The following is a 21,668-nucleotide window of genomic DNA, read 5'->3' on the forward strand; positions in this document are numbered from 1 at the left end:
TTTATTTGTTGTTGTTTTTGTCATACAACATTCTAAATTTGGGCTAAGAACTAGATGAAGGACGCCGGCTCCGGAGTGTCCCGCTGAGGCCGGAATACAGGCTTCCCCATGTCCCTGTGATCTTGGGGTCTGACCGCCCCTCTCAAGCCCTCAGTTTCCACATCTGTACAATGGGGGCAATAACACCTCCCTCACAGGGCTGTTGTGAAGGCTGAGTGCATTCAAGCCTGTAAAGTCCTTAGCACAGTGCCCAGACTATAGAAAGGGCTTTATATACGCCCCTCCTGTTACAGGCATTAGCTTTCAGCAGGATTTCCAGCCTGGCTCCCGACAGAGGTAGCAGAAAGAGCAGTGGCTGTGGAGCCACCTGGCCTCGGGTTCCAGGGTGCCTCTCAGCAGCTGTGTGGCCTTGGGTGAGTCACGTCACCTCTCTGATCCCCGTTCTCAGTTGTAAGTTGGGACTGATAACATACCTGCCTCATAGGATTATAGTGAGGCTCAAAGGAGAGAATGTAAGACTTTAACACGGCGTCCACTGCACTGCAGCACTTAAGAACAAAAAAAAATCTACCTGTGACAGACAGCGTCCCCTGGGAGTCCCTCCCCTTCCATTACCTGCTCCCCTCCACCTGCTTACAGCTGCCTGGGCTTCTGTCTTATCCCATCAGACACCGGTTCAGTTCAGTCGCTCAGTCGTGTCTGACTCTCTGCGAGCCCATGGACTGCAGCACGCCAGGCCTCCCTGTCCATCTCCAACTCCCAGAGTTTACCCAAACTCAGTCGGTGATGCCATCCAATCATCTCATCCTCTGTCGTCCCTTTCTCCCACCTTCAATCTTTCCCAGCATCAGGGTCTTTTCAAAGACCCCTGTGGTGGGGGTGCAGGAGCTGCCAGGGCTCCCCCACCCCCTTACCCCAGCTCAGACCTGTGCCCTTTCCCGCCCAGTTCCCAGGACCCCTTAATACCCGAGAAGCCATTAAATATTTAAATCCGGGCTGTGCGGCAGCCAGGTTGCCCCAGCAACAGTCCTGCATATTTTGGGATGGATTACCAAGTCTTTCAAAGGGTCTCCCGCTGCTCTAGCCCGAAGGGGGATGAAATGTGGGAAGGGAGAACTGTCAGAGGGAGGGCGGGCTGGGGGCTCCGGTGCCCCACTGAGACTTACAGAGACCGTCGTCGTGGGAATCAGCCAGAGGACTGGAGGGTCAGAGACAGGGCAGGATTCTCCCCGGTTTTCCAGAGTCTGGACTTGAATCCAGGCCTCACGCCTGCCAGCTTGTTCTCTTGACTTGTTTCCACCTTGTGTGCGTGTTGTCTGGATTGGGGTCTGCACCCCAGTTCTGCCTCTCCAGCTAGACCACCGTGGGAACCTTACCTTCTCTGGGCCTCCGTGTGCTGCTGGGGATAATTCACTCATTTCAGATGATGTTGGGACATTGTTCAGCACGGCTCCTGGCCCACGTGAAGCAGGAGCAGTCATTATATTGATGATATTCCATCCCGGGGCTTCCCTGGTGGCTCAGCGGTAAAGAATCTGCCTGCCAATGCAGGAGAAGCAGGTTCAATCCCGGGGTCAGGAAGCTCCCCGGAGGAGGAAGAGGCAGCTCACTCCAGTATTCTTACCTGGGAAATCTTATGGACAGAGGAGCCGGGCAAGGTATGGTCCATGGGGTCGCAAAGAATCAGATACGACTTAGCGACTGAACAACCACCACCCCTGTTTGCGCTAAGGGGACTCCAAGGAAGTGGGAGACACAGTCCTGGCCACCAAAGGCTTATACCTGATGGGAAGGTCTGCCAGCAGTGGTAAATTCTGAGGACACGTCCAGTGTCCCCTGTCCCCTCCTATCCCAGTGTGAGTCTGCCTGGGAGTTGTCTGGGATGCATTTTGAGACCGGCCCCCAGCATACGGCAGGGAGCACCCAGGCTGGGAGCCGGGGCTGTGCCTCCAGCCGTGACTCTGCCGTGTGTCCTCGGGCAAGTCCCTTCCCCTCTGGATGCCAGTCTCCTCGGCTGTGGGATGAGGGTGACTCTGAGTCACTTTCCGGGGCAGCCCCCTTTCCAGCTGGCATGGAGGCACCAGCCACCCATAAAGATGGCCCATTCCCCACCCCACCTCATCCTGTGATGCCCTTTTAGGAAGTAAGCCTGAGGGGATGAGGCCAGCCCTTCTAGTTCATGTGACTTCCACATGGACTCTGCTCTCTAGTCCTCAAAGCACCTGCTTTCCTGTATTTTCTCCCCTCTTAAACCCCACTGCTGCCTCCCACCCCAGCCCCAGGCTCTCTCCAAAGACAGGAGGATTTCCAGAGAATTAACATCTCTGCTCCAGAAGCTCCAGACACGTGCTGGCTCGTCCCAGTCAGAGGCCAGTGGTGCGGAATCCTTGCCTGCTTCTCCGTGAAGGGGAGGGTGGGCGAGTGGGAGGCCCAGAGGAGGCCAGGAGCCACGTGCTGGATGCTGGGTTAGGTCAGGGAACCTGGGCTGCGGCTGCCCATGGTGATGGAGGAGGGACGCTGGGCATTGAACCGGCAGACAGCCATTGGCTGGTTGCACCGATACCTTTCTAGATTTGGGGAGCATGATTTTCAGCCAGCCTGGGGCCCCAGCATCCTGGATAGACCTCGGCTGGGGGGGATCTCACCTTGAGGTCTTTGAACCCCACAGTGTAGACCCCTCCAGGGATGGATCCAAAGGAAAGGCCTAGGCGAGGCCCCTCCTGGAGCCCACAGAATCCAAATCTCAGGGCTGGAGCCTGGAAGTTCGAGGGCTTATTAACAAATTCCCCAGGGGCTTCTCAGACAGGCTGGCTCCCTGGCCGCCCCCTCCACCCCAGCTGGCTGGGTCTGCCCTGGGCGGGAAGGCGGCCACATTCAGCTACAGGATTCTGATCCTTCCATCCCACCCCCTGCCCCTGTGGTCCCATCTGCTCCTGCTATAAACTTGCTGCCCCTCTGCTGGGGGCAGGGCTGAGGGGAGAGGGCATCCTCTGTCTGGGGGTGGGGGTGGGGCGTGGGGGGGATGGAGATCAGAAGTAACAAAGTGGATTAATGAGCTACAGACGGGGAGGGCGTCACCATCAGGGATGATCTATGTCTAAGGCAAGAGTTCCCATCCCAGGGTCCACAGATCACACGGAACTCAAGAAATTGGCAAGCTTGGGGGGAAAAATTCTCTCTTTACTTTGACTAACATTTACCTGACCTCGAGCATATCCTCTTACTCCTGTTGTTGTTCAGTCGCTAAGTCATGTCCAGCTCTTTGTGACCCCATGGGCTGCAGCACACCAGGCTTCCCTGTCCTTCACTGTCTCCCGGAGTTTGCTCAAACTCACGTCCATTGAGTCGGTGACGCCATCCGACCATCTCGTCCTCTGTGAGCACAGGCAACAAGCTGTAGTATTGTTAGCTGTACTTGTAATATTGCCATCGATGGGTGGAAGTGGATATTTTCACATCGCCCCCAAACTGTGGCAGATCTTTTGAAATTACAAGAGCCATCAAATCTATCACTAGATCTTGAATTTAAAGAGTTAATAAAGAAGTATTTGTGTATTACAAACATTTTGAAAATATTTCGATAACATTATTTAATATAATTGGTTTAATCCCATGTATCTTATTTTACGTAGGGGTGGGGGAAAGGAGCTTAACTTTCGGATCAGGCCGGGGGAATCCCTAGGGGAGGCCGCTCACTGTCTCTGAGCCCAGTTCAATCACAGGTCAGTGGGGGAGCAGAGCCACCTCCTAGGACCCTTGAGAGGATCTGTATGCTGTTAGTTCGAGGCCAGATAGATACACAGTAAGAGTTCACTAGATGCAAGCTCTGGGTAGCATAAAGTTTAACACAAGCTTCTAGGAGATGCCCTGGAGAATAAGGAGACTCAAGAGGTGTAACCAGAAGCCACCCTTGAACCAGGCTGGGCAGGGAGAACCCACATGGGGAAGAAGGCTGCCAGACCTGGGGTCACAATGATACTTCCCAGCACCTCGTCCCACAGGGCTGTAGGTTTACCCCCAAAGACCTGCTGCTGCTGCTAAGTCACTTCAGTCGTGGCCGCCTCTGTGCGACCCCATAGACGGCAGCCCACCAGGCTCCCCTGTCCCCGGGATTCTCCAGGCAAGAACACTGGAGTGGGTTGCCATTTCCTTCTCCAGTGCATAAAAGTGAAAAGTGAAAGTGAAGTCGCTCAGTTGTGTCCGACTCGTAGCAACCCCATGGACTGCAACCTACCAGGCTCCTCTGTCCATGGGATTTTCCAGGCAAGAGTACTGGAGTGGGTGCCATTGCCTTCTCTGCCAAAGACCTGTAGTGCTCACTAAAGGAAGAATGAATGAAAGAAGGTGTTTTCTGATGTAAATTACCACAAGAATAATGTTTGTCTGGGAGAGAGTTTGTTCTTTGCCCATCCAGGCCGGGCCCTGGGGTAGATGCTCTCTGAATTCCATGAAAGCAGCCAAGCTGGCTACCAGCCTTTGGTGGAGGGTGCAGGGCCTTCCCAGAGGCCTTTGCACATGGGTCGTCTCAAGGGCAAAGGCAGAAAGATGGAGCCAATGCCCCGTCCCAGGAACTGTCATAGACGAGCACCTTCTGTGGTTCTGAGTCCAGTTCAGGTCCGTGGGGCAGGGGACAAGGATTGTAGCAAGGGTCACTCTGGGGACTGACTACCCAAAGTCCCCAGGCCACACCTCTGGAGGATGACCAGGGCAGAAGGACAGGAATCCTGCTTTGTTGCCCAGCAATTTCTCCAACCTTAGGCCAGGGGTCTCATCTCTCCGAGCCTCAGTTTCCTCTTTTATAAAGCAGGAGTGCCTATCTCCTGGGTGATTGAGAAATAATGTGTGTAAAATGCTCTCCAAAGTCAAAATAAATTAAGATGTTAGTCTCAGGAGGCTGCCTTGAGTGGTGGGAAGAGTGTGAGTGCTACTAAGTATCTTCAGTCGTGTCTGACTCTTTGCGACCCCATGGACTGCAGCCTGCCAGTCTGTGGGATTCTCCAGCCAAGAATACTGGAGTGAGTTGCCATTTCCTTCTCCAGGGAATCTTCCTGATCCAGGGACTGAACCGCGTCTCTTACATTTCTTGCATCAGCAGGCGGCTTCTTTACCACTAGCGCCACCTGGGAAGCCCCAGGTGGGCAGAGCACAGGGCTTAAAATCAGGAGTTCCTAGTTCTGACCCTGCTGTGTGCCTTTGGACCAGACCCTGCCCTTCTCTGGGCCTCAGCATCCCCCAGTGTGAAAAGAGAAAGTTGGAGTCAGACCTCACTAAGGCGTCCTTCCCTGAAGATCCTCCGATGGCAGAGGCGAGGGCCCGTGGCAGGAACATGCAGTGCCCAGAGCTGGTTCAGCTCCCGGATCAGAGACTGTGCTCTCCAAGATGCTGCAGCCACTCTGCTTCCTTGACATGCAAGATTCAGTGAGTGCGGGCCCGGGGAAGGCTGTCACTTAGGATCTGCTGCATCTACCACAGGCTCTGCCTCCAGGAGCCTAATTAGATGTTATCCCCCATCAGCTGTGTCCATGTCCCCACGTCTGTGCCATTCATCAGGCACGCCAGGATTGGGGGCCAATCGCTTGTTTATGAGACCGTCTGTCTTGAGATGAAGCGCAGCAAGCACCGCCAGCGAGCAGATACGTTCCTCCCCCCTCGGCTTGGAACCTGACGACAAGCATCGTCGCTGTTCCCGCAAGTCTCAGCCCCAAGTCCTTACTTCTTTTTTCTTTTTTGGCCAGACTGCTCAGCACATGGGCTCTTGTTCCCTAACCAGGGATTAAACCCGTGGCCCGAAGGGCGGAGTCTTAACCATTGGACTGCCAGGGAAATACTGCCTTGCTTTTTTTGTTTGTTTGATTTTTCTAAGCCTCAGTCCCATGTCCTGAAGAAGGAAAACATGGGTCCTAGAGTCAGGCAGACTGGGGTCAGTTCTGGCTCTAAGGGCTTTTTGAGCCCCTTGGGGCCTTAGTTTCCTCTTCTGTGAAAGGGAACAATGGCAATTCATCTAATTTGCAGATCTCTTTGGAGGATCAAGTAAGGTCATTATAGGAAAATGCCCAGAACGCAATGCCCTGCAGCATCACTGAGGCTCAAAAATGCTGGTCCCTGCCAACAAAAATGTGTGTCCTCCCCTCACTCAGGCCCCCCAGGCTTCTAGGCTGCCCCTGTCGCACCCCCTGTCACCCTCTAAGGCGGTCAGTGCTCATTTCCCTTCCTGCCCGGCTCGGGGTCAGTGTGGCTGTTAACTATTCTGAGTACCGGGTTATGAATTCTCAGTGGACTGGAGTCCTTGCGGGAGGGAAGCCACTGGCCTCCGTGCCTTGAACCCAGCCCAGTGCTGGCATAAACACCCAGGAAGGAAGGAACTCTAAAGTGCTTTTACCGACACTACCTCTTTGAATCCACGCACTGACCCTGGGAGTTAGATGTGAGAATGCCCATCTCAGAGGTGAAGCCATGGAGGCTCAGGTGATGAGGAGGCTGGCCCAGGCCTCGCTTGTTGGCGGCAAGGGCACTGGTTGAGACCCAGGTGAGGCTGGCCCCCTGGGACTCCCAGAGGCTCTGCCCTGCACCACAGGGCCCTCGCCTGGCAGGAGCGAATACAAGACATTTCTTGGCTCCCAAAGCAGGTCTACCTTTGCTTCCTCCGATGGGGGTTTTGCCCTGTCTGTGTCATGTGCTTTCTTTTCTCTCTCTCCAGAAAGCACGCCCGGGGTGGGGGCTAGAGGCGGTGAAAATAAAAGCAGTGATTTATGAACTGAGCTGTTCTTCTCCATCAAAGAACCGCTCCTGGGCCTGCTCTGTGCAGATGGAACCGAGTGGCCATCTGGGGGCAGTGGGAGAGGCAAGATGAATAAAGCTGTCTGGCCCAGGCCGGCGCCTGCAAAGGAGAACCCGGCAGGGCCATGTGACCTCGTCCCATGTCTGCCCCTCTCTGGGCCTCGGGGCTCCCATCTGTCACGGATGGCAGGACGAGGTCATCCCCCAGAGGCCTGCAGCTAGCACGGGGGAGGATGCTAGCCGGTCCCTGGGACGCGCTCGCCTGGTTGCCTGACTCTGGGCTGACAGCACTGGGTTAGAAACTTTGGAGACTGAGGCATCGCACTCCTTCTTTCTGGCTAGCCATGTCCATGGACCTTATCGGAAGTTCTGGTTTGGAGTCTAGCAGACTTAGGCTTGATTCATGGCCAGGTCTTACGAAACATGTGATTAAAATCCAGGCCAGTTAATTATATTCTCTGAGCCTCAGTTCGCTCATCTGTTAAATGAGTTAACAATGATACCCATTTCCTAGGTGAAGATTAAATAAAAGAATGTGGGAGAAATGCTTAGCAGAGTCTGATACATGGTAAATGCTCAATACCACCAGTTATTATGAGGTTCAGTTATCACAAAGTTGGAGCAACTAATTTGACTTTGGGGCCACTAAGAGGAAAGATAGATATATAGATAGACACACACACACACACACACACATATATATATGTCCCTCCTGACCAAGCCAGATGTCCGTGGTCTGCCCCACGCCCACCTCCACTGATAACTGGTGAACATGGTCTGGGCATCCACCTATTTTCAATATATGAGGGTGCTGATAATAATAACTCCTCATAGGAGCAGTGCTTTGCAGTTTTTCAAGTGCTTTCACATCATATCACTTCATTTCATGTGCCTCACTGCACGAATTCTTACAACCACCTCCGACTTCAAAGTTGAGAATCGCAGTTTTCAGGGGAGAACCTAGCATCTCAGGGAGGGCGGTGACTCTCCGAAGGCCTCCAGGGAGCTGGCCGGGGCAGGGGCCGTCCCAGGCTGTGCAGAGGCACTGGTGATGGCTGAGCGTGGGGGACATCTCCCAGGCCATCCTTTCCCAGCTTCCCCTTAGGGCAGATCTCCACTGTGTCAAAAAAACAGTTGGGGAGGGGGCATCCTGGCAAAGAGGAGGGCAGAAGATGTCAGAGATTCACATGGAGTTCAGCACCTCCTCCCTGCCCCTGGGGTGGGGGGGCTTCTGCATCACCCAGCCCTTCATCCCAGCCTCAGTGTCCAGAGGAAGGTGGGTCACATCACATCCAGGACAACTACCAACCTGAGATTCTGGGCAGAGAATGGTGATATTGGCATGCAGGCTAGGATGGGGCAGGAGAAGGACAGGGATAAGAGAAAACTATGACCCCCTCCTGCTTCCCTGAGCCCTGGGGTCAGGCGTGGGATGTAGTCCCTGAACTAGACTCTCGAGCTCCCCTTCCGAAGGCTGCAGAAACCTGAGTTTTAAGAAGGAACTGAAGTTGGCTTCATCTTACCCAGGAAGCCACCCTTGGACAGTTCCAGCCCAAATGTCCTTGGCCCTCGCCTAGACCTGTGGGTTTTTCACTGCAGATGTCCACCTGGGTAGCAGGGTCCTACCTGGTAGAGACAGTGTCCTCCCTTCCCCACAACCCCCAGGGCCAGTTTCAGGGGATCCCTCACTGTTCAGATGGGACTGGGCTTCTAGCCTCTTCCCTACTCCTGCCCCAACACAGCTATTCTACCATCTTGCCTGAAGTTTCTAGGAGAAAGAGCCTAGAAATCTCAGGAGGATACTCAGCTTTGCCACTTAAATTTCTAAGGCTCAGCTTCCTTCTATAAAATGGGGCAATAGTCCACCTTCCAAGGCCGTCATGAGGATTCACCATAATTACATGGGTGGATGCACAGCCCTTTCCACAAAAGCTAGTTTTGATTCTGACTCCTGGGTGTGGATTCTTGGTCCATAACTTGCTAGCTGTGTGATGCTGGACAAGTCGCTTCCTTCTCCAGATCTCAGTTTCCATTGTAAAATGAGGGTGATGGTATGTCTACTTCCTAGGCTTGTTCTTGGCATCTAATGAGCTCATGCATGTAAGTGTGTAGCCCAAAGCCATTCGGCAGATACCAAGGCAAGTGGCTGAAGAACTTTCCACGTGTTTATGTTCAGGGCAGAGTACCAGCTTCCAGGGCCTCTGAGAGCTTGCAGGAGGGAGGCCCCTTCTCCTGCCTTCCTTCCCATCTGCCCATCCCCACCTCTACACTCCCTCCAAACTTACTCCCCTGCACCACCCCCTTCCCAGCTGAAAGCTCCCCAACTGCCCCCAGTGGAGTTACTCCAGGGGAGAGTTTGTCCCCCTTCCTGTGGTCCTCAGCCCTATTGACATCCCTTCCCTTGGCCCCTCCAATCTCCGACCCCGACCACCACCCAAGTGTGAGTTCATGCTTATTTGCATCTCTGTTCCCTAACACAGCACCCAGCGCAGAGTAGATGGGTGGATGGGTGGATGGATGGAGGGATAAATGGAGAGAGGGAGGGATGTATTGTGTTGGCCAGAAAGTTCATCCAGGTTTTTCCATAACGTCTTATGGCCAACCTAGTATATGGATGAATGGATGGCTGGACAGAGAGGAATCTTCCGTCTACAGCTCAACCACAACCCCCCCCCCCCAACCACTGATGAGATGGGAAAGGAATCTGAACTGGTACCCGAGGCCCAGACATCCCCGCTTCCTGCACATGGGGATGCCCGTGCAGCCCGTGCCCCCGGCCTCGGTTTTCCCTGGCAGTGTCTTCCAGCCCATGTTTGAGCAGGAGCAGCTGCGGAATTCCCCACTCGTGTGATCGGCCAGGCGTCTCCATATGGGCCCCCGCGACTGCTGAAACCACACCCTCATTTCCACTGCTGGGAGCTGGCTGGCTAAAAGGGCCTTCTGGCAAATCCTTAGGCAAAGCTAAGGAACCCTTTCCAGCGTCAAATTTCTCTCCCCCTGGGAGTCAGGGTTTCTGGGGAGGGTATTTGATTTACAGGGCCTGGCTGGCTCTCTCTCTCTGCTGGGGCATCACTGCAGATGCCCAGGGAGCAGCCAGGTGGCATCCCAGGGTATGGGCCCCCACGCCTCCTCCCGGTTCATCAGCCGCATGCAGCAGTGTGTGATGAAGCCCGTGCCAGAAACCGCGAGTCTCTTGGAGATGAGGTTCCCCACGCTGCCCCACCGCGGGCAGCCAGCAGCTGCCATGCGGGCAGAGGGCAGGCGCGGCGTGCGGGCCTCCCCAGCTGGAGTGCCCCAGGTGCCGAGAGCTTTTCATCAGCGCTAATGGGCCCAGATCGGCAAGGCCCTGAATGTGTGTCTGAAGGGCGGGCAGGTGTTCACATGCAGCTTCCCGAATGGGGCTGCTCCTTATTTCTAGAGTAATTGAGTATTTTCTCTTACAGGACAAGCTGGCCCAATAAGGGAGACTGACCAGGAGACGCTGTCCTGCTGACGTCGGAAGAACTGTCCAGGAGAAAAGTCAGTAATTGCTCCCCGCACCCCCTTCCTGCCCCTGCCGTATCCCTGACTCCACCCCGTCTCCCCAGAAGATCTCAGCCTGTCCTTTCGTGGATCCCCCCCTGCCGTCTCTCGTTCGCCGAATCTCACCGTGTCTTTCTCCATCTTCCTCTCTCTTTCTGACTTTGCCTATCTCTCTGACTTACTGAGTCTCTATTTTTCTCTGTGTCTGTCTTCTCTTTTCCTGCTCTCCATTCATTCCTTCATCCAGACAGAGAAACTGAGTACCCACACCTGCCAGGCACTGCTCTAGACACTAGAACATGGCAGTGAGCAAAACAAGTCCACGCCTTTCTCAGCATGCATTCTAACAGGGGAAGGTGTGTGCTACCAAAAGAAATAAGTGAAATATTGAGACTAGCCGCAGGGCACTGGCCTAGGCTTTAAGAAACAGGTCTCCCCAGGCCCAGATCCCTCACTAATTGGCTCTGTAACTTAGCTACACCTCCTTTCCCTTTTGAAACCTGTTTTTCCATTTCCACGGTGACATAAGTTACACAAGGACTGGACTCTAAATCAGTTATTACATAGACAGAAGTGTCACATTATAGTTCCCCTTCAAGTCCATAAACACCTTTGGCTTTGTTATACATGAAACAGCCCGTTGCATCCAGGGTCACATTGAGTCATAAAACACCCATCTGTGAGCAGGGAAGCCTCAGTGTCCGGGAGCAGGGGGCGCTGTGACAGGCACACCAGACTTGAGACTATGAGAGCCATGGCCGCAAGTCCACAGCTCCCACTCAGGCTCACCCTGGGGCAGGCGCCCGAGTGGAAGGGCAGCCGGATCCACAGACCTCAACTGCCTTCCCAGCACCTGTGATATTTGAGCTCATGAGTGGTGCAGTGGTAAAGAATCTGCCTACCAACACAGGAGACCAATGCAGGAGACTGGAGAAGGAAATGGCAACCCGCTCCAGTGTTCTTGCCTGGAGAATCCCAGGGACAGAGGAGCCTGGCGGGCTACAGTCCCAGGGACAGAGGAGCCTGGCGGGCTACAGTCCATGGGGTCGCAAAAGAGTTGGACATAACTGAGTACTTGGGCAGAGGAGGTGTGAAGACAGGCCTGAATTTTAGAGGAAAATGGGTGAATGGGGCAAGGGAATTAGCATTCATTGAAAACAAGGATTAAGAGCTGTGGTTCCAGGGACCTTCCTGGTCATCCAGTAACCAGGACTTCACGTTTCCAATGCAGGGGGCCCGGGTTCAATCCCTGGTCAGGGAACAGGATCCCACACACCACGACTGAGGGTCTGCATGCCATGAATAAAAGATGCCACATGCTGCAACTAGAGCCAAATAAATAAAAATTAACTTTTAATTAAAAAAAAAAAAAAGAGTTGTGGTTCTAGATTAAGACAGACCTGGGTTCAAATCCTGGCTCGGGTATTTCCATGCTGTGTGACCTTAGACAAGTGATTCCTCCGAGGCTTAATTCCCTCACCTGAAACAAGGGCATTGACATTACCTACCTCCAGGAGTTTCAGGAAGACTAAATGAGGTTGTGCGTGTTCCTTGGCACATAGTAAGACTCAAGGGGAGCCGGATGTTACTCACTGTTGCTGTTACCATCTACCTTGCACCAAGCTCTGTGCTCTGTATTTTCCATCCATTATGAGGAAGGCATTATTTTGGTATAATTTTAAAGATGAGGAAACTCAGATGCACGCAGTACAAGAACTTGCTTGAGGCCACCAGCTGAGCCTGGCTGAGCTGGGATGTGGTCCTCCGTCAGGCTCCCAAGCCCTCTGTCCACTTGGTTCCCTGCCCTGGAGCTGGGCCCAGGCCCCCTGCCTCCATCTGCCCTCCAGCTCACATCATCTCTCTCTCTACCTTCCTCACCTTGGTCAGAGGCTCTTCCCAGGAGACACGTCCTCTTTTATTGCATTTGCCTGGGAGCCCAGCACTCCACAAGCTGCCCATTAGATGTAATCTCTAATGAACGTGATACATAATAAATACAGGTAGCCCGTTTATGAGCTGCTATGTTTATTATGCCCCTTAATTGCCAAACAGTCAGAGCCAGCTGAAGCCAGATCCGACCCTGGGGACTAGGCTTTGCCTGGGTGGGCCGAGGAGGGGGTCCCCCGCCTCCTGCAGACTCTCTCAACATCTCACAGGGGCGGTCCCTCCTGCCCTCCAAAGGCCCGTCCAAGTCCGAACCTGATGGCAGGAGCTCACAGGCCGTCACACTCCTTCTCCATCATTTTGCAGATGGAGACACTGAGGCTGCAGAGAAGTGACTTAGGGCTGGACGTGGGGCTCCCGGCTCCCCATCCAGGGCTCCTTCTGCCCTCTGTCTGCCGCCACCGGCCCCTGGGGCAGGGAAAGCACAACATGTGGACTGGGCTGAGGGGCCCGCTCACAAGCTCCAGGAGGTTGAGCAGGCCACTTCACGCCCTGAACCTCAGTGTCCTCGCCTATGAAATGAACACGGTGCTTCCTGCCTTTGACACTGTGGAAAGATTCAGGGCAGTCACGTCCTGGAGCTGGCATATGGCTGGCAAGGAATCCGTCTTCAGTGACTGCTCTTTCCTGTCTTCTTCCCCCTGTCCAAGGAGCATGGGGTCTCAGCAGACATGTGGAGTTGCATCAGCCAAGTGCCCGAGGGAGAGGGGTCAGCATGCAGTGCCTGGGTGCAGGTCATTATCCTGGGGTCCTGGTCTCATGGGCCACAACAGCCTAGTGAGTCACCTGTGACTATCAAGTTAGGTGTGTTCCGAGTAAGAGCTGTCCACCCCACGCTGAAGCAGGCTCTGTGGGGAGCCCTGACGTAGGATGTCTCATTTAATCCTCACAACATGCCATGATGTAGGTCCTAAACACCCACATTCATGGATGAAGAAACGGAGGCTCTAAGAGGTTACATCATTTACCAGACACAGAGGTAGAGAGGTGTGAAGAGCCAGGATCAGAGCCCAGGTGTGTCTGACTTCAGAGACCCCGCTTGGGACTGTCCCATTTAGATGCAGGTTAGATGCTGCTTCTAGAAGGTCAGAGATGGAGGAGTTGGAGGAGGGTGGCTGGCTTGGTCTGGGGACCTGTTCTGGAGGTCGAGAGCCTGGGCTTGGAGACGATGCAAGAGACAAGGATGAGCCATTGTCAGGGACGATGGTTTAACAACTGATGCGCATGGCATGGACCTGGAGTTGCTACACAGACCTGCCATACCCACAGGTCCCCACTGCGTCTCAACCTTCCGCGGGCTGCTGGGAGGACAGGGCCTGGAACAAGGATCCTCCTGGACCTGCCATCTTCTCCCCAGGGCTATCAGAAAGAAAGTGTGGGAATACTGAATGTGGTGTACTGAACATGACTACGGCTTATCTGCACCTTGAAGGCTGACTTGTGATAGCGGATGCCATCTGCTTCTCCCGGGCACAGGGGAAGGCTTGTTTTCAAGCTGCAGTGCCTGGCATCAAGTCATTGCACAATAAATGCTGGCAGGATAGAACTGTATTCAGTGGTCTGTCCCACTACCATGGATATACTTAAGAGTCCATAGGGACCAGGGAGGCTCCAGGGGAAGGTGGGATGCGGTAGGTCTCATGATGGAGGTGGTCAGGGTTGGGAGAGCGTCTGGGGGCTTGAGGCCCCAGGAGGTGCCAGCAACTCTTTCTCTGCCACACCCCCTCCCCCAGGGGCAGGTCCTTCTGGTCAGAGGGCATGTGGGGTGGTAGGAAGTTTGTCAGGCCTGGGTCCTGATCCTGCTCCATGACTTCCGCAAGACCCTCACAGCTCTGAGCCTTAGTTTCTCATCTATCAAATAGAAGGCTCATGCCTGCAATCAAGTAACATCATGACGTCATACTCTGAGCGTCCGTCACGTGGTGCTAAGCATGTTTATGCATTATTCCAGTTAATCCCCCCAGTACCGCTGGGGAGGAAGCTTCTGTTTTTAATCTCCCTTTTCAACTTGGAGCGAGCCGGACTCAGAGAGATGGAGTCATCTGCCTGAGTGCATGCGTGCGTGCTAAGTCACTCCAGTCGTGTCTGACTCTTTGCAACCCTATGCACCATAGCCTGCCAGGCTCCTCTGTCCATGGGATTCTCCAGGCAAGAATACTGGAGTGGGTTGCCCTGCCCTCCTCCAGGGGATCTTTCCAACCCAGGGATCGAACCCGCATCTCTTACGTCTCCTGCTTTGGCAGGTGGGTTCTTTACCACGAGTGCCACCTGGGAAGCCTCCGTTTGCCTGAGACAACACAGCACATGAATGGTAGAGAACCCAGGCTGGCTGGCTCACAAGTCCTCACTCCCAACTCCAGCACCCCAGGGCAGAGCCCTGTGATGAGGAAACTGTGAGCAACTCTTCTCTTCCCCTCTCAGCTCCAGAGGCAGCCTGGCCAGTGGGACACCCCAAGGGGGAGGAGGCAGAGGATGGGCAAGGGTTCTTTCTGGATGGGGTCCCCCAGCGAGAGGACTGAAGGGGCCTTGCCGTTTTGCAGGGGGATCACCATGGAAGGAGACTGTCTGAGCTGCATGAAGTATCTGATGTTTGTGTTCAATTTCTTCATATTTGTGAGTATTCCTGGAACGTGTCTGGGGTTCTCCCCCGGCCTCTGCAGGGTGGGGGAAACTGACTGCTGCTTGCTAAGAGTCACGTGGGGCTGAGGTCCAGGGCCAGTGTTAGCAGCTGCCCTACCTGCCTGGCTGAGGGTTCGTGGTGGGGAGACCCTGAGTAGTGCCCACCCCACTCGGAGAGCCCGCCATCACAGGAGAGATGTTGTGCACAGCCCCGGGATAGTTCAGCTGTTCTAAAAGAAAGGGGGCAGAGGCTTTGGCCCCGGCTACTACCCTGGGGTCTGACCCCTCATAGGGAGCTGAGGTGAAAGGGAAGGTGGAGATGATCAGAGGGTAGCAGGAGCTGCCACCAAGCCCTGACCCCCTGAGCAGTTGCGGACTGCAGAGCAGAGCGGACGTAGCCACCTGATGCGGTCTGAAGCCTCCCCGGGACTGGGACACCTGGGTTCACAGCCCGACTCTGCACCTCACCCACGATGTCATCCAAAACACGTGCCGCCTCCCTAAACCTCAGTATCCTCATCCCTTAATCTTCTACCTCAACAGATTCTTTGACAATGAAGCAAGATTAGTTTAGGAAGTGCCTGGAATGTATCGGCTCCATCCCCATCCAACTTATGGATTCTATACAGGAAAGAACAGAGGCCCCGAGGGCCCAGGGGGTCAGCCCAGAGCCCTGCAACCCTGCCCACCTGCTCTGCTCATACCTCTGGCCTCTCCCTGGAGCAGAGCCGCACTCGTCACATGACCCCACCTCAACCTTTGACCTTAGTGCAGCCAAGACCTGGATGAGTCAACAGCCGCTGAAGTCCGCCAGGGCAGGATCCCTAGGAAAGAGAGGCCCCTTCTGGTCAAGACTGACTCCGTCTGTCTGTCTGTCTGTCTCCATCTATTCTGTGTACACTTCAGCAACTTTCCTGGATTTCCCTCCCCTGCCCCTAATTCTGAAGAGCAGGCAACCCCACAGACTTGAATTCTAGACCCAATTTCCAAGCGGGATGACCCTGGGCCATTGTGCCTGAGCCCCCCTTGAAGCAGAACTCAGCACACAATTGTTAAAACTCCCAAACCTCCAGCAACAGTGAGGAGGGGACACGGATTTTTCTGGAGGTTTTGGGGGGAAACCAGGGAGAAAAACCAGACAGCAAAACGTTGCTTCTGCTGTTGGCTGTGCCTGGTCCCCTGGGCCTCTGCGGTCCAACCCTCCCCCCGCTGCACCTGAAAGGACCGTCTTTTGCCCCAAACCATCCAGCTCTTCACCCCTGCTTACAGACCCTGTCTGTGAGCCGGCAATTTTGCGTCATTTTGCATCATTCCTCCGGTCTTCCCACCACACGGGGATTTCAAGCACTTCCCTGTCTTTAAAATCCATGACGCCCAGTGATTTCTCCTGCAACAGGTCTGTTTCCAAGAGACTGGTCTGTGCCCAAGACCAATGGAATGGATGTCTATTGAACCCTGCTAGGCACCTTCAAGTCCTTGGGATGTGGGAAACAGTATCTTCGTTTAACCATGAGGAAGCTAGGGCTCAGAGAGGTTAAGGCACTTTACCAAGGTCTCACAGCTAATACGTGGCACAGCCCTTTCTCTGGACTAAGCTGCCTCTCTCGAGAGATAAACAAGGCGTGGAGAGGTGGACCGTGGAGATGAAGTCATGAACAAGAAGGAGCAGATTTGAGAGTGGGGAGCCTGCCCCAACTGAGAGTTCCTGTAAGGACAAAAAGGATGGCTTCCGTCTGTGTTTTCCCAGCATAGGTGTCAGAGCATGTTCATGAACTTGGGGAGGGTCCTGGGGCTGGAGTCAGGGGGACCTGGGGCTCAGCCCTGGCTCTGCTATGAAACTACTGCATGGCCTTCGGCAAATGGTTGGCCCCCTCTGGGGCTCAGCATGGAATCAGGGGGTTGGACTGAATGACCTCAGTGGCTCTAACACTTAAGGAGAACATGAAAGTGACAGATAGACTCTACGGGACATGGTTCCCCGCAGCCCAAAGTAGAGTGTTGGGCAGAGACGGGCTCTGGAGGGTGCGTGATGCACACTAGGTCAGAGTTAAGAAGGGAAATTCAAAGCAGAGGAAAACACAGTTGGAGTTTCTGCCCAGCTCACTCAGCACCTCCGCCCCAGGGCCTCCAGCAGGGAACTGGTGTGTGTGTGTGGAGTGTCTAACTGCGGTGTCTCCCCGTGTCTTCTCCGCGCTCCTGCCTGGCCCCGGGGAGCAGCTGGGCGGAGCCTGCTTGCTGGGCATCGGCATCTGGGTCATGGTGGACCCCACCGGCTTCCGGGAGATTGTGGCCGCCAACCCCCTGCTCATCACGGGCGCCTACATCCTCCTGGCCATGGGGGGCCTGCTGTTTCTGCTCGGCTTCCTGGGCTGCTGCGGGGCCGTCCGGGAGAACAAGTGTCTGCTGCTGTTTGTGAGTATCCCATCCCCCACCCCACCCATGGGTGCCCTGGTTGGGGGTGGGGGGTGGATAGAGGCCTGCACCCACACCAGGGGGGGCTCACACTGAGGTCTGAGCCAGGTGGGCTGTCCACTGGGGTCTGAGCCAGGTAGGCTGGCCTCCAGGAGCAGGAGAGCCACCAACCCTTGCCATATGCGTCCGTGCTGGCCCCATGCCTGCCGCCTGGTCGAGCCGCCCCCAGGCGCGCGGTGGCCTCGGCCTCCAGGTCCGAACGGCCAGGTTTCCCCACAGCAGGGTCAGCTGAGAACACTGACTCGTGATGCTTTTCGACTTGCTTGCTTCTAAGAACTCAAATATGTAAGTCCGTGATAAAAGAGCGAAGATCACTATCAGATAAATCATCCAGCTTTCACATTTCCACTTCTAAAATGGAAGTGATATGATCTCGGTAGGTCCTTTATTCATTAAATGAATGGTCTCTGACCCGCTGTCACAGGCCACGTGGTTCACTCATGCTATAGGTGCATCGAGGGCTGAGTGACCATCCATAGTATTGGGGGGGTGGGGTCAGGCGAGCCGCGGGAGGATGAGCTGGGTTTGTGTGTGGGACTCTGTCTCATAACAAACAGTGTGACTCTGGTTTAGTTTCCTAACCTCCCTGAGCTTTAGCGTCTGCTGCTGAAGCGAGAGGCCAACTCGCTCGGCTGTAGACGGGAGTCAAAGGAGACCTGCAGTGGATGTCGGGTTTGTTGGGTCTTCTGTATTCACATGGGCTGTGGCCCTTTCTCTCCTTACTGGTCTGGCCTTGGTGATGGGACTTCCTCCCCTCCTAGGTCCTGTGCCTTCGGGATTAGGAAAACTGGGTTGAGCGCAATTTTGCCGGAGGGGAAGTTAAAAACAGCCCAGCTTGGCCCAGCGGCTGGGCCAACTTGCAGACGCGCCTCGCCAGCGAGCCGGCGGGTGGGTCAGGAGTTAAGTGAGAGGGAGGCGCGGGCCGGTCCGCGAAGCGGCCTCGCGAGGCGTCTGGCGCCCCCTGGCGGACACCTCTGTGCGGTGTCCAGTGGTGCCGGCGGTCTGGGTTTGGGGAGCCTGGGACTCTGAAAGGAGCTGAGTAGGGGTCCCAGGACACACCAAACCCACCCTCCCCCGCCCACCCTGCGCCTCGGTGCCTGGGGCTCCTCCAGCATGAACGGGCTCATCTCTGAAGCCAAGACAGAAACCAGGCTGGCTCTCTGGGCCAGGAGCAAGCGGGGGACCTCACAAGCCCTCTCCAGCTAACTGGCCCCTTCAGAGCCTGCCAGCTGGACGAGGCATCGCTCTCCCCAGTGCCTAGGGGAGAAGGCTGAGGCCCAGGAGGGGACTGGCTGCAACTCTCCCTGGAGAGAGACTTAAGTCCTGGCTGTGGCCGGTCTGCCCACCAAACCTTAAAGTCCCCGCTCTCGCCGCCTCCTTCTCTTTGGTCTCCCTTCGGTCTCATCCTATCTGCTTGTCCCCCCCTTTTCTCATGCTTCCCCTGCCTCTGTCTCCCTGTCTCTCTCTGCCTTCCTCTTGATCCCGTGGTTTCTGTCCCCGCTGCCTTTCCTGGTCCTGGACGCGCCCTTGTCTCTGCCCCTCTCCCCCTTGTCCTCACCTCCTTGACTTCCCCTACCTCCCCTCTCCTCCCCTTCCTGCTGTCCTGTCCCCTCCGCTTTCCTCTCTAAGGCACACAACCCTGAGGCCACAGTGCAGGTCAAAGGCAGCGGACGCTTGGACCCGGATCTGCTGTCTCAGAGGGACTGGTCCAGGGGTTCCTAACATGGAATGAACTCAAGTGGTTCAAAGCGCAACCAAAATTATATGCAAAATATTATGTCAGGACCTCTGTGTGTGTTCCTATAACATGTGTGTTCTGTGTGTGTGTGTGTGGTGTGCATACTTGTGTCTTTCTGGGGCCCCCACAGCTTCTGGAACCTTTTCAGAAAGATTCATGATCTGAAAAGTAAGAAGAACCATTTTCTTTTCCAACCTGGATTCGGCCTTGCAGGGCGGTTCCAACACCAAGTCTCACCGCTCCTTGGTCGCTAAAGAAGCCTGAGCCACCTCGTCACACTTCAGTGAAGAAGTCAAGATTAGTCTTGGGAGAAGCCAAGAGAGAGTGACTTCAGTCCCCTCTGGAACTGGAGCTCAAAGGCCCACAGAGAGAGGAGGCCTGGGGATGGAGGTCACCTGGGCGACCCCTGCCCCTGCTCGGAGGCTAAGCCCTGAGGGGTCCCAGTGACCCTTAGCCCAGGAATAATGTCACCTAATGACCTACTTTTCTCAAAAAAATTTTCTAAACAGTCCTGTTTATCAATTCTAGAGCATTTTCATGGACCACAGGACAACTTCAGCCTATTTGTGATATTTTGTGGCATCCCTTTTTGCCTATCTGCTTACCTATAAACAGTTCAAGGAATGTTTTTAACCCATTTATTGAAAACTTCACATTTTAAAAATATTTTATAACCAAGGCATGCTAAATTGGAAAAGAGAACAGCAAAAAGGGAAGAGTATAATTTAAAAGCGATAAAACAAGCTGAATTGTACATCAAGTATGTAAATTTGGTAAATATTATTAGAAATGAGAACGAAAAGCAGATGTATTGTAGGCAGATGGGTTAGAAAAGTCTGGAAATGTTCACGAGTAGGCAAAATAGCAGTTTTTACCCCTTTATTAATCGTCTGATCCTAAGCAAAGTGTTGTAAATTTGATGTTGAGGAATTACTGGCAAATATGCCCTTAGGCAAATGGGATGAGGTCAGATAACTCAAGACTAACACTCTGGGAAAGGCCCTGGTTTGGGGGAGCCCCAGAAAGCATCAGCCCTGTGGCTGGGTCCAGGCAGGATCCCCCTTCAAATAACCAGTTACTACAGTAATCTCGTCAAGCAGGAGGCAGTTGTTTCATGCTGGAGACGCGGGCAGAAGTGACCTTGTTACTGATGTTGACCCTACAGCCCTGTACTTTCCTCCAGGTGACTGACACACTCATATCACCGCCTCCGTGCCCAGGCTTTTGGGAGGCCCTGCTTCAGGCGGGAACAATGGCCAGGAGATCTGCAGACCCTCTTCCTCTGGGGAGACCTGCTTTCCCCACCAATGAGTTACAGATTTATTCTTTCATTTCATCTCATGACTCTTATGCTTTTCATCTTGTGAATTTCATTTCATGGATCATGAATCTTGGCTCAGTGGAAACTCCGTCAGAGTGGGGATCACATCACCCTTGTGTGTGTTTGTTTATCGATACTTAGCACAGTGGGCTTCCCGGATGGCTCAGAGTGATAAAGAATCCACCTGCCAATGCAGCAGACAAGGGTTTGATCCCTGGATCAGGAAGATCCCCTGGAGAAGGAAATGGCAACTCACTCCAGTATTCTTGCCTGGGAAGTCCCAGGGGCAGCGGAGCCTGAGGCTACAGTTCATGGGATTGCAGAAGAGTTGGACACGACTTAGCAACTAAACAACAACCACCTAGTACCTGACACAGAGTATGTGCTCAGTAAACAGGCCTGGACCGAAGGAACAGGGAGGAGGCGTGGGTCAGAGCCTGGGCTTTGGAGTCAGAAAAGCCTGGTTCTTATCCCTCTGTGCCACTTCCTGGCTGTGGGAAATTACTTAACCTCTCTGAACTTCAGATCCCTCATATGTAAACTGGAGATAATAATACCTCCTTACCAGCCATAATATTGTGATCATCATTCATTAAGAAAATGTACATCTTGCCTAACTCTGTTCCTGGCACATATAAGCGTTTGATAAACTGAAAACAAAACAATTGTTGTTGATCCACAAGAGACCCTGCAGGCCATCTGAGTCTTAAAACCTGGGGCTCTGGTTCCGACAGGTCAGGAACCAGACCTGCAGTAAGCCTCACTGCAGTCAGCTGTGTGGGGTGATCTTGGACTGAAGTTGGGAGGTACAGCTTCCCAACCAGAAGGTGACAGATCTCCTGTGCCCTGGGCAGCCTGCCCCTGGCCACAGTGTCCATCCCATCCCCCTCCACTTCCAAGAGCTGGTCCTTGGGTTAAGAGGTACATTCCCCACCTCTGCAGCCTCTCATCCCTGTGACAGCAATGAAGGGCCCTGGCAGGCCTCCTGGCACCTCCATTTGGCTGGCGACAGATGGTCATCCGGTTCTGTTTCACAAGGCCTCCACGGAGCCCTGCCCTGCCCTCTGCCCTCTCGGTGGAGTTGCTGACAGTCCTCAAGCTGGCAAACAGCAGCCTCGGAAATGGTTTCCACCCCAGCGATGTGACTGAGCTGTCTCTGCCTATCGATCTCGGCTTAGGTAGTTATAAACTATGGATGAGACGGAGCTCGTGAACTCCACGTGCTCGTCACTCTGGGAGCGTGCGTGCACTTTCCGGGGGACTAGGCACCGCATC

At 54.2% G+C, this 21,668-nt stretch overlaps 1 protein-coding gene across 1 annotated transcript in view; it reads left to right on the plus strand.

The window, feature by feature from the left end:
- The window catches only part of TSPAN18 (tetraspanin 18), a 200,409-nt gene that overhangs the window by 158,955 nt on the left and 19,786 nt on the right, over positions 1-21,668 (plus strand). The window contains exons 4-6 of the mRNA XM_061152269.1: positions 10,221-10,296; positions 14,784-14,856; positions 17,080-17,274. Coding sequence (XP_061008252.1) covers positions 14,794-14,856; positions 17,080-17,274 — 258 coding nt within the window. The 5' untranslated portion in view covers positions 10,221-10,296; positions 14,784-14,793. The remainder of the gene's footprint in view (positions 1-10,220; positions 10,297-14,783; positions 14,857-17,079; positions 17,275-21,668) is intronic.

Source organism: Dama dama, chromosome 1 (genome assembly GCF_033118175.1).
Source record: "Dama dama isolate Ldn47 chromosome 1, ASM3311817v1, whole genome shotgun sequence".
NCBI lineage: Eukaryota > Metazoa > Chordata > Mammalia > Artiodactyla > Cervidae > Dama > Dama dama.